Raw genomic sequence first — 16,286 nt, 5'->3', positions numbered from 1 at the left:
AATCTTTAAATGTATTATAAAAAGTAATCGCACAAGACCATTCTAGCATACATTTAGTTTCCCTTGCTGTGAATAAAATAGCAAAACAAGAAAGTTGTGTTACCCAATTTTGACTTTATTTGCCTTTATCCAACACCAAATGTTGTGCATATTTTTTTGTAAAGGCTCCCTGCAATCATTGACTACTCTCAAAAAGAGAAATAAGTGAGTAGCTGTCAATTTACATCTTATGTCATTGGAATTTCAAACTATCCAAAAAAAGCATCACAAACAAATATGCTTTAATGACACAATCATTCATTGTTGGTATCTAACAGGACATATGTTTGTTTCTGCATGAATTAAGCAAGGCATTCTACCATTTGTCAATGTTCAGTCTAGGAAATCCTGGATTATGGGCCAAAATTGTCAAGTTTACAACAACAAAAAACAAGGACATGATTACAGCCAATGGCATGGCATTGTGACGAAGTTAAACTTGTGTCAGAACAATAAAACTAGCATTCCAGTCGGTGTCTATGGAAGGCAGCCACTGAGCAGTAAATCAACTCATTTTGGAGGAATTTCTCCTGCGACGGCTGGTGTGACTGTATTTCCTTGTCTGTTCAGATCGCTCTCCTGAGTGCAACCGCTCATGCGCCTTCAGAAGACGTGGTAACTTGAAGACCTTTCCACACTGGTCACAGGGGTGCCCCTCTGCCGTGTGGTGGACAATTATGTGCTCCTTCAGGTGCTGATTTAGCTTGTATGTCTTCCCACACATGTCGCAGTGGTAAGGGCGTTCGCCCGTGTGCAGACGTTTGTGACTGCTCAAGCTGCTGCTCTGTTTAAAGGTCTTGTCACATATGTCACATCTGTAAGGTTTTACAGAGGTGTGTGTAAACATGTGGGCCTTAATGAGTCCGTTGCTGCCAAACACCTTCTGGCAGACAGGGCATGGGATCTTGGGCTTGGGGCCATGGTCCCTTTGGTGTTTCTTCAGGTCAAACTCATAAACAAAAGTCTTTCCACACTGGGCACAGAGGAACGGGCGGTTCCCAATGTGATAGCCCATGTGCCTCTTCAGCCCACTGGGATGAAAGAAGCGCATCCCACACTGCTCACAGATGAACGGGCGCTCCATGGTGTGCCAGCGCTCGTGGACAGACAGCTTGTATTGGGTTGGGAATCTCTTCGGACAATGAGTGCAGGGAAAGTTATTTTCACTTGCATGAGACTGGATGTGTATTCTGCAATAGAATGCTTGGCTGAAGCCCTTTCCGCAAATGGTGCATTTGTGTGGTTTCGCACCCGTGTGGATGGGCTGATGCTTCTTCAAGTCAGCCTTTTTCCGAAAGCCCTTGTCACACTCATCACACTTAAATGGCCGCGCTTCAGAGTGATTTTTCATATGAGTGGTCATGCCTCCTAAGGACCTGAAGGCCCTGCCACACTCAGTGCACTTGAAAGGTTTCTCTCCTGTGTGAATGCGGAGGTGATTTTCCAGCTGAGACGGATAGACAAAACTCTTCCCACACTCCTGGCAAATGATGGTTGCCTCTGGGATTTTCCTCTTCGAGGGTACCGTTATTCTTTGTGGCTTGGGCACCCATCTCCTTCGGATAACAGCCTTCTCAAAGAGATTGGCTTCTGTTTCCTGACCCCCAATTACCACACTGCTTCCAAGACATGTGTCACCTGACCGGATCCCCTGGTCTACATCATTGTTTTGTGGAAGGGGTGGCAAGGAAGGGAGCGAGATCGAGTTACTTGCAATGTGGGAGACCCACTGGTGGACACTCGCTACTTTGACCGGTGGGTTACACGGTTGGTTCCCATTGGTGACCGTGGCAGGGATGACTATTTTGACTATCTGTAAAGGAGATGATTTGGTGAAGGAACTACTCATCAGTGATACAAGCTGTTGGTGTCTCTGTGTTGGCAACATACTCCTTACTGTTGGTGCCCCTTTTGATGGTGCCCCTCCTACTGGTCCGCTAACACCTTGAGGACTAGACACGCTCTCTGGCAGTGTATTGTCACGCACTGCATTTTTCACCCCACTTCCGCTATCCCTAGCATCCTCTTCTCTCTCTACAGTACTATTTTCTCCAGCATGTGGCGAGTCCTCTGACATCATTCCCAGATCCTCCAAGTCACTGAAGGAGGCAGGGTTCATGACGCTTAAAGCGGCTTCTAATGATTCTGATGGCTCATCAAAATCTGGCTCCATTGATGGCCTTCCACAGGCGAGGCGGAAGGACAGCGAAGACAGCACACAGTCACCCACAGAGGAAGTGAGAGGTACTGAGAAAAAATAAAATATATAAAAAATATTTAAGTACATCACAGTTAAGGATATTCTGCGAATTAAAAAAATACTATGCTTTTTATTTCCATTCCTGTTTTAAAAAAATCATAAAATGGTTCATAATGAACTGAAAGGTCCCGTATGTAGTTTTGTGTGTGACCCAACCAAATGTACATAGAAATATGAGTTATAGATCTGTCTTTCTCATTGTAAGCAAGTCTGAAAAGTGCTATATCAGTGTTATGCATGCTATTTCTATGCCTTCCATCCATAAGTTTAGTTTTTTAATCTTTTTATTTAAGGTTTTGTAAACTAAATTCATACAGCTAAAAATATTATATTCATGATCATTGAAAATATATTTCACAGTGGTTTATATTGTACAGCCATTATTTAAATTGCTTGTTTTGTCACTAACTGAAAGTAGAAGAACACTACAGAATTTTACCAACTAGGTAATGGCTGAGCAATTTCTCCACATTGTACTTTTAATTATAGATGTCAAAAATAAAACTTGTAATGTTCTTTGTTTATCTGTTTATAAATCTACTGTACATACACAGAGAGGATAACAGATAATGATTGAAGTAGAGACTCCAAAGCTTTCTATGGACTGTTTTCAAGCCTACCATTTCTGTTTAACTGGGTTTTATTTAGCAGGTTCTGGTGCTGGAGGAGGATCTTCAGGTGCTCAGGGTCAGACACAGACTGTCCACACTCCTCCAGGTCAGAGGGGTCAGCACTGATAATGGACGCTATCTGAGAAGGAGAGGTAGAAGCTAAGATCAGCAACCAGGGGGGTGGCTTAGCATGTGAGGTCAAGACAATAATATGGCATGTGTTGACATAAACTGTTATCTAATAATGACAAAATTAGGTATGATCAGTGAACTGTTAGTTATAGACCTGTCATGCACCAGTTCATTACCTGGGAGAGATCTGGCACAGATAGCAGTTGTTCCAGTCTGAAGACCAAGCCTCCCACAAGGGCCTGCAGTGCTGTGTCGTACTTGGAGCCATACTGTGTATGGAACTCCTCCTACAGGGAAGGAAAGAGTGACAGTATCTGAGATAACCTACCTGAATGACGAGCCGCTGAAAGCAAGTCAAACGAAAGGGACAGAGAGAAAGTATGTCGAACCTGGAAGAAGTGCTTCCTCTCATAAGGGTTTGTCAGAAGGGTTTGGACCAGCGCCACAAAGTTAGCCTGCGACTCCTCCACTTCTGCATCTTGCTGCTGTAACACAGAATGTGAATAATTTGATACAAGTATAACTTATCTGGTTATCTGAATTGAGCTATTAAAATGAGTAGCTGTTACAACCTTTGAATGTATGCAGGAGAGAGAAAAAATATTCTTACCCCTGCGGATGCACTGATGTTCATCTTTCCCAGGAGACATTGGATGGCCTGAGGGTTAGGGGGACAATCCTTGCGGAACATCTCCAAGATCATCTAAATAATGGGAATCATGGAGATATTGAGTAAACTTGCAGCATCCCTGCCCTCCTTACACACATACAGTTTCTACTGGCATTGATATACATGTGTCAATCAAAGTATAATCAACTACTCCTCCCATGACCACACAACACGTCACTCACCCTTGCTCTCAGGCCCAGGATGAGTTGAGCCCTCTGTTTGTAACTCAGCAACTTTGGAACAGCTTCAGTCACCACAGTTACAAATTCCTCGACCTTCCCATAGTGAATCACATTTCGTTGATTCACCACATGCCATACAAAGGAATACATCAGCCGCAGGGGAGAAACCAATAGTCGTAAAGAGTAGAGAGGAAGAGGGGGGCCTATGGAAAGAAGACGGAACCAATAAATATTTAGGCTGTACTGGTTGTTGCATAACAAAAAATCATATTCGTCTACAACAAAATATTATGATAAGACAAAACCACAGATGAGAGTTAGAATCTTTGGTTTTACTATATTTAGCAGCAACATTTAGAAAGAAAGCCAACATGATATTAACATGAAATTAATGTAGTTAGCTATATTAGTAAGTTACTTTACAGTTCACTTGGGGCTGACTGTATGTTGAATTTGAGCTACTCTAGCTTACGTTAGCCAGGGTTAATAGCATAGACTGTAACGTTACTTTTAGAAACAACCCCTACCCGTACTGGCAGTCGCTTTGACTCGTTTGTCCATGATGGAAAAGTTGTTATCAAAAGTATGTATGGATAATTAACAGCATACAACTGTATATCAACATGCAATAAAATAAATGTGGAAATGGAAACAACAACCGTACATTCGGAAAGTAATTAGTGTCTCGTCAGCAACACTAGAAAAGTATTTCCGGGTCACTGTTTCGGGAAATTTCAAAATAAAAGTAACCATGTAATAGTACAAAAGTAATTCACCTCTATTTCAGTGGCGATTTTAGCATGTAAATCTTGGTGGGGCAAACACATTTTATGGGAGATGCATGCCAGCAAAGCCACTACACAACTCAACACTAAACAATACATAAATTGCACTATAGCGGTGACAAACAGTGCCCACAAACTGTTAGGGCCCACATAAAGCTGTTCCAACAGCAGTCCCGACACCTTAGCACTGCTACACCTGGCTTTCAGCGAAGCCTTGTCTGGCAGCGAAACAGTTAATTCAGACTCATTTACTGCCTTTTAAAAAAACATAGCTGATATGGCTGATTTGCTTAAACAAATGTGATTTCTACTGACAATTGAGATGTACAAACTATGGCAAAAGGGTAGGACAAGCGGATAAGAGGCAATCCGTAATTTCGATTAAGACATTAATGAGCGAGCGACGACAGATGTAGTCAATATAACTATTTGTTCAGCCTTTTTGAAATGTGCAGCGACTGAATTCACCCCTAAAACCTCTGCCATTTCTTCCGGCGCCATTTTACCATTTTACCACATCTCCAGAGGTGGTCTGAAGAAGAGGGGATGGGGTTGAGCAAGCAGGTGGCCGAACCTTACTAGTCACAGGATTTCATCTGGAGAGAGAGGGGAGAAAGAGGTCAAGGCATAGGGTATTCTGTGTGAGTGGAACCAGTGGACTCAATAGGCTGAGTGAATGAGATGTGGATGTCGTCAATCTTTGTTTCAAAGTGGTTGACAAAGTCGTCAATCAATATCATATCCAGTGCCATGATATCGACCAGATGTTAAACCACTGTCAAAGTTGATGATGAATTTAGGAGCTTCTCCAGGTTTCTGATGGTATCAGGCTAAATCATTGTCAATGGCACTACTAGCTTTACAGCTGATCGTGGCAGACTCTCCAGATTGTGCCATGGCAACTGCAGGAGTCTGGGTCAATAAAATGTCACCTGCATAGCCTGGAAGAGATAAAACAATATGAATTTGCAGTCTTTGATTTAGATTAAACCTTCTTTAGTTCAAATATGGATATTTGAATAAATACTTGTTGTTTGAAATAGGATAATGATATTAAAATCGATAGCTTTAAGGTTAATTACTGAAGTAATTCCGAACTTACCATTTGTGTACAATGCATGGACCATGATAGTTACGGAGATAAAAGTCATTTTTGTCTTATGTTGTGTTGCTTCTGTAAAGGACACATTTAACTCACAGGGCTATAAACACTTTAAGACCACTGAAGCATGTGCTGTCAATGCAAATTGTCTTCATATGCAAATAGCAAACAGTCTGATGATACATGACACCTGTGATATGAATGCTGTTGACAAATCATCAGTGAGATTACCAGAATTTTTGTGTGGTTTATTTATTCATAAAAAATCAATACTGTCCAATATTGTAAGACAGACACTTATATAAAAACATTGTCTAGATATATTTTTGTTCACTTTCGAATTACAGTATTTCCCTTCCCTTGTAAATACATCTGGCCCCTATTGGCTCCTAACGTCATACACAGAAAAATGTACTTTGTTAAGTAACCTTGTGTGTGCCTGATCAAAACCTTACAAAGAGTAACAAGTAATTTGTCACGAGTTGTACTTTCATCCTCCTCCATGTTGTCTGACTATGTGCAACCACTCTCAACGAGCAGCTTTTGTTGTCTCTCGCTCTCGCTCGCTTGCACACACACACACACACACACACACACACACACACACACACACACACACACACACACACACACACACACACACACTATGTGACTGAGTGACAGTGGACTGGTACACAATACTGTCCTTGTGCCGTACACAAAAGGTCAGATGAATCAAAGCATATGAATCACAGACAGCTGTCTCTCCTCTCAGGCTCTCAGACTCACTTCTAATCCACATCACAGCCAAATATCCTCCTCATTTTCTTGGATACTACACTGGATATTGATTCACAATCGTTTTGATAACATTTATGATAAATATTTAGCTGGAAATGTTAGCGAAACAGCACAGAGACGTTTTGTGAGATGACGGCATGGTGCTTGAAGAGGCTCAGGGCAGGTTATGAATGGATAGGGGACTACAACTCTTAAAAAAAAACGTTTTGACCCCATTTAGATAGAACACAAATATCAAACAAGTAAGAGTTTCTAAAATGTGTGCGTGCGGGTGAGTGTATGAATGGTAGTGACAGACAGTAGTGCCCGTAGGCGGCCCTTGCAACACTAGTCCGCCGGACCCTGGTCTAAAGTATTCACATATCATCATGACAAGTCCTCTACCTGAAGGAAGAAACATTGGATTTCAAGTCTTCCTTGTTAACTTCTCAAGTTCCATATGAAGAGCAAAGTGAGTAAAAATCCATATTTTTATGTATGATATTATTATCAAATTTTCCTGAATATTTTGTGTTTTTTTTTTAGAATGTTTCTAGAATTAACTTGAGGTTTGATGAGAAAGTGAAGCCATATACAAATTCAGAAAAGAAAACAATGTACGGAGAGGTTGGGAAAGGAAAATCTTCCCTTTCTGATGTGCTTCCTCTGTCAGATTCGGACGACTACGTGTGTCCTCCTATTTCTATTCACAAGTCTTGGAGTATGCTCAGGAGGATTTGGGAATCCTGTAACAGATGATGTGAGCAAGCTGATCTTATTGGTAAGAACTTCTACATCTAACCTGAACTGTACTATACAAAATTAGTCTGGTGATTGTTTATGGTTTATTTAATCATAAAAACTACTTTAAATCTTTTCTTTTGATACAGAAAATGGGCCAAAACTTGGCAAAAAATAAATGACCAAATAATCCTAATTTATTTTTACAGAAACACAATATTCCAAAGGATTATAACATTTCTATACATTATATTCCCAAAGAGAGGGTGAGTAGAATTTCTCAAAAACAAAACATCATGCAGAAACTTTTTCACAAGAGAAGTTGCGCTGGGTGGTCTTAAACTTTGGCAGCATTTTTATTGATGAACATTTTTGTTTTATTTGGAATCTGTAGAATGGAATTATATGTAACCAAGTCGGTTTTCTCCCTTTTCTTACTCCAGAGTGGTGTGTGCTGGGTTCTATTGAATATCTATCCACTGGAACAAAGCCTCAGGGAACTGGCCCGGGTGTTTGGTGCCATTTCTTCCAACAAAGATAATATTATGATCTTCATCACCATGCTGCAAAATCTACGCTTCAAATTTGATCATGAGGAGCTGGTAATGCCTGTCAGTTCTGCCAGTAGATCCAGTTACTGTAGACCCAGTTTATTGACTGTATTAAGTGGTGCAACCATCCTGATGTTTACTTTGTTTGTCTGTACTTCCAGGAGGCAACAATGCAAGTCTTTAAATGCCACTATAGGGCGGTCAAATGGCCATCTGGGCAGTATTTTGACTATATCAGAGACATTTTGAATTCTGCAGCTCAGGGAGAAGGAGGATTCCGCTGTGTGCCTCCACCCTGCCCTGCCCCTACTACACCAGGTAAGAAACACGCCCAAACACACAGTATCAATTTAGCCCCAACATACAGCATTCATTCAGCCCCAACATACAGCATTCACAAGTCTCTTCCTCACAGAGTGTGTTGTTTTCTCTCTCAGGAAGTGAAGCACAGGACCATGAACAGACTCGGTCAAGGGGGAGTCTGCTGTCCCTGCTTCCGATCCCAGTCACAGCCTGCGTGTTCCTCATTGTGTGGATGGTAAGTTAACAATGTGGATGGCTTGCTCAGGCTGTATGACAGTGTCTGGTCCAGAAGACCTACAGGGTATGCAGACTCTTGTTTCAGCCCAGCACTACTACTACGTACCTATATCAACACTAATACTAACCATCAAATGTGTTAGGACTCACCAACAAACTAACATGGTCCAAGCACACCAAGACAGGCGTGAAGAGGGCATGACAAAACCTATTCCCCCTCAGGAGACTGAAAAGATTTAGCATGGGTCCTCAGATCCTCAAAAGGTTCTACAGCTGCACCATCAAGAGCTTCCTGACTGGTTTCACCACTGCCTGGTATGGCAACTGCTCGGCCTCCGACCGCAAGGCACTACAGAGGGTAGTGCAAACGGCCCAGTATATCACTGGGGACCAAGCTTCCTGCCATCCAGGACATCTATACCAGGCGGTGTCAGAGGAAGCCCCTAAAAATTGTCAAAGACTCCAGCCACCCTAGTCACAGACTGTTCTCTCTGCTACCGCACGGCAAGTGGTACCGGAGCGCCAAGTCTAGGTCCAAGAGGCATCTAAACAGCTTCTACCCCCGACCCATAAGACTTCTGAACACCTAATCTAATGCCTACCCAGACTATTTGCATTGCCCCCCCCCCCCCCCCCCCCTATTTTACGCCGTTGCTACTCTCTGTTGTTATCATCTATGCATAGTCACTTTAATAACTCTACCTACATGTACATATTACCTCAACTAACCGGTACCCCCACACATTGACTCTGTACCGGTACCCCCCGTATATAGTCTTGCTATTGTTATTTTACTGCTGCTCTTTAATTATTTGTTGCTTTTATTTCTTATTCTTATCTGTATTTTTTTAAGTGCATTGTTGGTTAGGAACTCGTAAGTAAGCATTTCGCTGTAAGATCTACACCTGTTGTATTCGGCGCATGTGACTAATACGATTTGATTTGATACTTGGCTAGAACAAAAGCCTGCACACTGGCTCTCCAGGACTAGGACTGAAGAGCACTGGTGTATGGTTTTAGATGCTTCAACATGATACTCTGTTCCACAGATTCAATCTAGAAGAGGAGGCTCCCCAGAGAGTAACCCAGAGAGAGGCCTTAGAAGGCTGTCCACTAATGTGGAACGGACCATAAACATCCTTATTCCACCAGTCACCAGTACAACTGACACACCAATAATGGGGGAAGCCTGATCACCACTGAGGGAGCAGATGAAGCCAACATCAAGAACTGCATAGAGAGCAGAAAGCTCCCCCCCTGAACAGGTGTCACTCTGAACAGGTGTCACTCTGAACAGGTGTCACTCTGAACTGGTGTCACTCTGAACTGGTGTCACTCTGAACTGGTGTCACTCTGAACTGGTGACACTCTGAACTCGTGACACTCTGAACTAGTATCACTGATTCTTCTTGGGTGATATCCCTGAGAGAACGGAGCTGAAATCTCTTATTTAGTATCTTTGACATATCGGAGCTGATATCTCTAAAATATAGAGGTCTCACTTAAACAAGGGACAACGGTGATAAGACAATCAACTGCTTACTCGAACTATATCATTTGGTCTGTCATATATTTTGACACAACACCATGTATCACAGCTTCCTACCTTGTCTATCTCTGTCTAATCAGAGATTTTGACATGTCAACATATCAGAGACATTCTCCACCGAGACTGGACTTTGTTGTGGCCGAAAGATCTATTGCTGCTGTGTGGCCACAGAGTGTGTGCTGTCTCACCCCCTCTTTGAGTCACATCATCAGTGTGTGTGCGACTACAGTATGACAGTTTAACTGCCAGCTGTGTGTGTGTGTGTGTGTGTGTGTGAGAGCTACCCTGCTCTGGATGATCTCAGTGAGGGCCATAAGAGGGGCTTGTTCTCGCCACAAAAGAAAAGAGCCGTAGGCTGAAGGAAATACCAGTTCCATGCTAACCGACAGATCCATATGAATCAAAAACCGTTTGATCCTCAATCACCAGACAGCAGGAAATCAGGATTCTCTGCCATCTCCTCTCAGGCTGCACTATCACACGCATTATGAAGCCTTCTCACTGGGCACAGACGTCAATTCAACGTCTATACCACGTTGGTTCAATTTAATTTTATTGAAATGACGTGGAAACAACTTTGATTCTACCAGTGTGTGCCCAGTGGGTTAGGACTAACTGATTTCAAGCATAAGTTATGGCTGCTTTTTAACAGATACAGATACAGTTTCTATACTTGATTCCCTCAGAACCTGCAGTTGGTCTCAGCTGTAGCAGGACAGTCACTGTGCAGTCTGGGAGGTTTTTTGTACAACTCTGTATCACTGTGTGAACACCTAGACACTTTGTGTACATAGTGTATTGTAGATAGTGTATGCAGTGTAGTGTAGTGTAGATAGTGTATATAGTGTAGGTAGTGTAGATAGTGTATGTAGTGTAGATAATGTATGCAATGTAGATAGTTTAATATGTAGATAGTGTATGTAGTGTACAGTACATGTGTCTCATGTTTGAGTCCAGCATCATTCACAGTCTCATTCACAGATCTCACGGTCAGTAATCTGCTCATGAAAATAGTTAATATAATGTTAGAAGATCACATCCATTTAAATCAGACATTTGGTTGAGGTCCATATGAGGACTTGTTTTGGGGGGCTGAAGTGATTGTAACTTTGAAGTAATGTTGAGGTCATGACACCTTTTGTTTAACTTCTGTAGCGCTAGCTTTGCATATGGACAGATAATGTGTTTCAAAACTTCAAATGATTTTTATATACACTTAAAGACCATGACAAATACTGTAAGTCATAACCATGATGATGATGATTATGGTCATGTGATCTGAATGATTGCTTTCTAACCATATTGGAACATGTAACAGTTGACCTCGTCTAGTGACCAGTGTTCCATGTCACTGTCTCTTCCCTCTCAGACACTGCAATCTGACTGAGGGAGGTTTTTGTACAGCTCTTTATCACTGTGTAAACACATTGGGATTGTGGTAACTCTGACAGTAGTAATCTCCTGCATCTTCAGCCTGGACTCCACTGATGGTCAGAGTGAAGTCACTCCCAGTTCCACTGCCACTGAATCTAGATGGAGTCCCAGACTGAAGTGTTGTAGCATAGTAAATAAGGAGTTGAGGAGCTCCTCCAGGTTTATGTTGGTACCAGGCTAGAAGGTTATTACCATGCACATTACTGCTGGTTTTACAGTTCAGGGAGACTGACTGTCCTGGGAGAACAGCTTTCACTGCAGGAGTCTGAGTCACAGTGTACTGTCCACTGGATTCTGAAAAATTGAATAAAAACATTTATATGAATGAAATATTACATATAGTAATGAATAGTTCTGAATATAAATATTATTATTGATATGCATTACTGTGGTATAAATTTAATACATTTTCAACAATAAATTTGGAAAAGTTTCACCTTGAAAGCAGAGGGAAAGTGTCCAGATGAAGATGGTGATAAAAGTCATGGTTGTTGTGGGTTCTGTTGTCATGAAGGACGGCTCTCAGTCATGAAGTGTTCAACTCACAGGGGTATAAATGCTCTAAGAGCAGCGGGGCAGAGGCATTATGCAAATGAATGTTTCAAATGTATTTCCGTTTCCAGGAAGGCTCACATCTTCAGAATGTATTTTATCCTGCATGTGCTAATGTATATAACATCAAACAGCAACTTTTTAATCACATCACTAATGCATGATGTTTTTGCACACCACCATCGTATTGTTATTCTGATGATGATCAGCTATAATGAACTGTCTGTTCACTCATGCTCGGTCTCTGATGTAAGTTCCTCTAATCAGTTAGTGAACACTTCTCTAAACTAAAGCTGGTAGGATTCCTCTGGTAGTGTTGTCTGTCCTCTGTGACTTTACCACCACTGTTAAATGTGAGATCAACATGTTTAATAAAGGAATATACAACATGGATCACTATCACTACTGCTGCTGCTGTTGTCTTTCATATGGACAATATGGAGGAATACTAGCAACACTGATCTAATGCTGGACTGTATCTACAGACTAGGAGAACGCCTGATACACAGAGGAAGGAAAAAAGACTCATATCTGGATTTAAGATCAAATTCATTTGTATTATCTAGAAACAGCTAATATGAAGTGTTTGTTCTACCTGGAAGATGTTAAAGTGTATTAGTGTTGATGATGATTATGTATGAGTGATCTTCACTGTAACAGCTGCAGCATCACAACACAGAGAGGTTTTTGTACCAGCAGTAATAGGGAATGTATCACTGTGGTGGACTTTTGGTAGCGGCACCAGACTAGATGTTGGAAGTAAGTAAACAACTAAATTAACTGTTTTTTTCACCTTTTGATCTTGTGAGTCAATTTCTCTATCAATTTAGCCTTGATATTGAGGATATTTTTAAATACTTTTTTTGTGGAAGCAGAAAGCTTAAATGATAAGAGTTATTAGTCTACATTTGAGATTAGTTGTATGAACAAACATACTTCACCTATTAGGGACTGTACAAGAAAAAGTAGGTTTTGCTAAATGTAAGGGAAAACAAAACAAAAAACGATTTATTTAAAATGAAGAAGATAAAATGGTATTTGGCAAGTCTTCATACCATATTAGAGTCAATGATTTGAACCACAATCTAAAGAAATTCAGCTTGCCAAACGTGCATGAAGTTTTTGTACCAGCTGTAATAGGGATTGTATCACTGTGGTACACTTTTGGTAGCGGCACCAGACTTGATGTTGGAAGTAAGTAACAAGCTCTTGATATTTCTTTCTGGTTACACTTATTAAGTATATTATTCTTCAACTCTGTCTCTATAAAAATATTGAGATTTTAGATTTTTTTTAAAATCTATCCATTGCTTTGACTGAGACTTCTTTCAACAGTTTATTGAATCAAAATGTTAAATTGTAGGCATTTATTTCTAAGTCTTATTTGTATGATTGCAGAATACAACTCTTAATTTTGGTATAATAACTATTTCCCAGTATTGGATATAGTAGTCATTATTGTTGTATTGAGTTCATGGTTACCTTCACTGTTAGTGTGAATACAAAGCTATGTTTGTAACAGACTTCATGATCTACCATATTTTATAAAAATGTATTTACGCTCTAAGTCTGCAAATACTATGAATATGAGTAGGCTACTCTGATCAGATCCATTCCTAAACAATATCTGTATAACATGTATAACTGACACTATGACTAGTAACTCTAGTTATTTAACCACTTTATACTTGTTCGGTTCATAAATCTGCTTTGTACCATGATACTTTAGCGTTTTCTCCACATACTTTAAACAATCAAACTTTTATATTCATATTTAGAAGGCATTTCCAATTAACAGTGGGTTAACTGCCTGTTCAGGTGCAGAACGACAGATTTGTAACTTGTCAACTTGGGGGTTTGAACTTGCAACCTTCTGGTTACTAGTCCAACGCTCTAACCACTAGGATACCCTGCCATAGTTCCTTAATTGATGTGTTCTGTTTGTTCCAGGTAACAGTGCCCCCACCCTCACCATCCTGCCCCCCTCTAGTGAGGAGCTGTCCAGTACAACAATAGCCACACTGACGTGTCTGGCCAACAAGGGCTTCCCCTCAGACTGGACCATGAGCTGGAAAGTGGACGGGACCAACAAAAAGCAGGAGGCCAGTCCCGGGGTCCTGGAGAAGGATGGTCTGTACAGCTGGAGCAGCACCCTGACTCTCACTGCCCAGGAGTGGACCATGGCAGGAGAGGTGACCTGTGAAGCCCAGCAGAAATCCCAGACTCCAGTCACCAAGACCCTGAGGAAGGCTGACTGTTCTGGATAGAACCCACCGGTCACAAACCCCTATGGAGCGAGGCTGCTGGTTCCTCTGCTTCGACTCTGTTCTGAGACCAGATGTTCTCTGTCTTATTGATCCCTGACATGTAGACCAAAAGGGGGCCTTGCTTGAGTTTATGTGTCAATCCTCTCTGTAGACTGAGGTTGTATCAGTGTTAGATTTGATGTGTTCTGTTTTATTACTATTAGATACTGTAGGAATGTTTGCTTTGATGCTTTAATTAATGGATGAAAATAAAGATTTCCCTTTTGGACAAAGATTCTTGTTGCTGTCAATAATTACATTTTAGTCTTAAATGTTGAATGAAATAGAAATAGATTCATAAAACCTATCAGACCTAAATGTCATTGCTTCGATATTTAGGTTTTCACTTGAAATTAGATTGTCATCAAACTGTAGTTCATAGTAACACAAGATACAACGATGTTTACAGATTAACAGAAGGACGATCCACTTGTAGCAGATGGTACGTTTAATTAATATTTTCGGAATGTTTATGACCTGCTTGACTTCTAGACTTATAAAGACAGTAATCTAACATGTTATTGCTATCTTGGACTCTCACCAATGTGATCATGCCTGCATTTAACTCAAATAAATAATAACGTTGTCCACAAAATATTACAAGTATCACAGCTTCAACATAGTCATAGAGTCTTCTCTACCTCTATCCCCCTGGGGACAGAGTGACCATCTGGTGACACTGCTGCTCTATTCTGGGACAAGCAGAAACACCCAGCCCTGTCTATGTAAATCTCAGTTTCACTAGTTTTGTCTAGTTTCAATTTCACTGCCTGGACTGGGCCAGATGTGAGTGGGTGAACTAGTTTTACTGTAACATCTATGGTGGACTAAAGGAACAGGACTTTCTTACACTGAATAAACCAGCATGTAATAGATGACATATCAGATGGGTATTACTAAAGACGGGTATTGACAGTTACTGACGTGTCTAATGTCTGAGCTCCACATATTTTTACTTTCATACAGGGGAAGTGGGGGCGGAAATGTTTCTAATTTTAATTTGCAAATGTTTTGACTTCTGTAACTCGGTGGGGTTACTTTTTATGTTCACACTTAGGCGTCATGACAATATAGCAATAATCATCTGTAATTTAATCAGGATGATGATGATGATGATGACAGAGAACATTGTATCTGAATGATAATCATATTGTCACATGCCAGAGATGACCTCCTCTACTGATCAGTGTTCCTTGTCACAATCTCTGCCCGCTTAGCACCTGCGGTACGTCCCAGCTGTAGCAGTAGTCACTGTGCAGTCTGACCGAGGGAAGTTTTTGTACAGCTCTTTATCACTGTGTGAACACATTGGGATTGTGGTAACTCTGACAGTAGTAATCTCCTGCATGTTCAGCCTGGACTCTACTGATGGTCAGAGTGATGTCACTCCCAGATCCACTGCCGCTGAATCTAGATGGAGTCCCAGACTGATGAGTTTAGGAGTTCCTCCAGCTTTTTGTTGATACCAGGCTAGGTTAGTAACTCCACAAATACAGGTGTGCCAAGCTTGTAGCATCATACGCAAGAAGACTCAAGGCTGTAACCACTGCCAAAAGTGCTTCAACAAAGATCTGAGTAAAGGGTCCGAACACTTACGCAAGTGTGATATTTCAGTTTTTTAATTTATAAATTAGCAAAAAAAAAAAAAAAGCTTTTGTTTTGTCATTATGAGGTATTGTGCGTAGATCGATGAAAAAAAACAACATTTAATCAATTTTAGAATAAGTCAAGGGGTCTGAATACTTTCTGAAGGCACTGTACATAGGAAATGGTTAGAGCTAGGTTTAGAGTGAGTAGATAGTTAGTTGAAATGTTACTAATAGTCTGTAGAGCACACTTTATTTGGATAGTCCAGATATTCCATCGGAAAATACTCTACAGATGGTCATACGATCAACAAACTATCTGTTGACAAGCAACTGCTGGTCAAGATTACAGTTAGGGTTAGGTTTACAATAAGGGTAAGGGTTAATGTTAGGGTTAGGGTAAGGGTTAATGTTAGGGTTAGGGTAAGGGTTAATGTTAAGTTTAGGGTAAAGGTTAAGTGTAGGGTTAGGATAACGGTTAAGGTTA

The 16,286-nt window shown here is 40.9% G+C and overlaps 2 protein-coding genes and 1 gene segment (V, D, J or C); 2 read left to right on the top strand and 1 right to left on the bottom strand.

Moving 5' to 3' along the window:
* Positions 1 to 94: 94 nt before the first annotated feature.
* On the bottom strand, positions 95 to 5,900 carry LOC110490446 (uncharacterized). Of its 4 annotated transcripts, none has more exons than XM_090200652.1 (8): positions 5,782 to 5,900; positions 5,186 to 5,620; positions 3,895 to 4,097; positions 3,653 to 3,745; positions 3,432 to 3,527; positions 3,219 to 3,329; positions 2,920 to 3,049; positions 95 to 2,286 (listed from the first exon to the last, which is right to left on the bottom strand). In XM_090200652.1, exons 3-8 carry the CDS (start codon positions 4,042 to 4,044, stop codon positions 545 to 547), a joined length of 2,322 nt encoding a protein of 773 aa, XP_090056778.1. In that variant the 5' UTR covers positions 4,045 to 4,097; positions 5,186 to 5,620; positions 5,782 to 5,900; the 3' UTR covers positions 95 to 544. The 4 variants fall into 4 exon arrangements, with proteins under 4 accessions (XP_090056778.1, XP_090056779.1, XP_090056776.1 ...); XM_090200653.1 differs by having other exon boundaries at positions 3,432 to 3,524; XM_090200650.1 differs by lacking the exons at positions 5,186 to 5,620; positions 5,782 to 5,900 and adding an exon at positions 4,422 to 4,607.
* A 1,167-nt stretch (positions 5,901 to 7,067) lies between these two features.
* On the top strand, positions 7,068 to 9,661 carry LOC110490452 (uncharacterized). The gene is made up of 6 exons (XM_090200659.1): positions 7,068 to 7,321; positions 7,491 to 7,547; positions 7,725 to 7,892; positions 7,994 to 8,150; positions 8,270 to 8,370; positions 9,422 to 9,661. Exons 1-6 carry the CDS (start codon positions 7,196 to 7,198, stop codon positions 9,563 to 9,565), a joined length of 753 nt encoding a protein of 250 aa, XP_090056785.1. The 5' UTR covers positions 7,068 to 7,195; the 3' UTR covers positions 9,566 to 9,661.
* A 2,393-nt stretch (positions 9,662 to 12,054) lies between these two features.
* LOC110490451 (Ig kappa-b4 chain C region-like) lies at positions 12,055 to 14,446 on the top strand. The segment is given in 2 exon segments: positions 12,055 to 13,101; positions 13,858 to 14,446. Coding segments are annotated over 2 exon segments (480 nt in total).
* Positions 14,447 to 16,286: the final 1,840 nt, after the last annotated feature.

The sequence above is a fragment of the Oncorhynchus mykiss genome, chromosome 15 (assembly GCF_057628025.1).
Source record: "Oncorhynchus mykiss isolate SJ-2025 chromosome 15, ASM5762802v1, whole genome shotgun sequence".
NCBI lineage: Eukaryota > Metazoa > Chordata > Actinopteri > Salmoniformes > Salmonidae > Oncorhynchus > Oncorhynchus mykiss.
This window is presented reverse-complemented; position numbering and strand designations above follow the sequence as displayed.

Coding starts and splice junctions, on each gene's coding strand:
- LOC110490452 (XM_090200659.1), top strand. CDS start 7,196: ATGTGCTTCCTCTGTCAGATTCGGACGACTACGTGTGTCCTCCTATTT. Junction 7,322..7,490: donor TGAGCAAGCTGATCTTATTG/GTAAGAACTTCT, acceptor TTATTTTTACAG/AAACACAATATTCCAAAGGA. Junction 7,893..7,993: donor ATGAGGAGCTGGTAATGCCT/GTCAGTTCTGCC, acceptor CTGTACTTCCAG/GAGGCAACAATGCAAGTCTT.
- LOC110490446 (XM_090200650.1), bottom strand. CDS start 4,455: ATGGACAAACGAGTCAAAGCGACTGCCAGTACGG. Junction 4,098..4,421: donor CAAAGCGACTGCCAGTACGG/GTAGGGGTTGTT, acceptor TTCTTTCCATAG/GCCCCCCTCTTCCTCTCTAC. Junction 3,330..3,431: donor AGAGGAAGCACTTCTTCCAG/GTTCGACATACT, acceptor CCTTCCCTGTAG/GAGGAGTTCCATACACAGTA.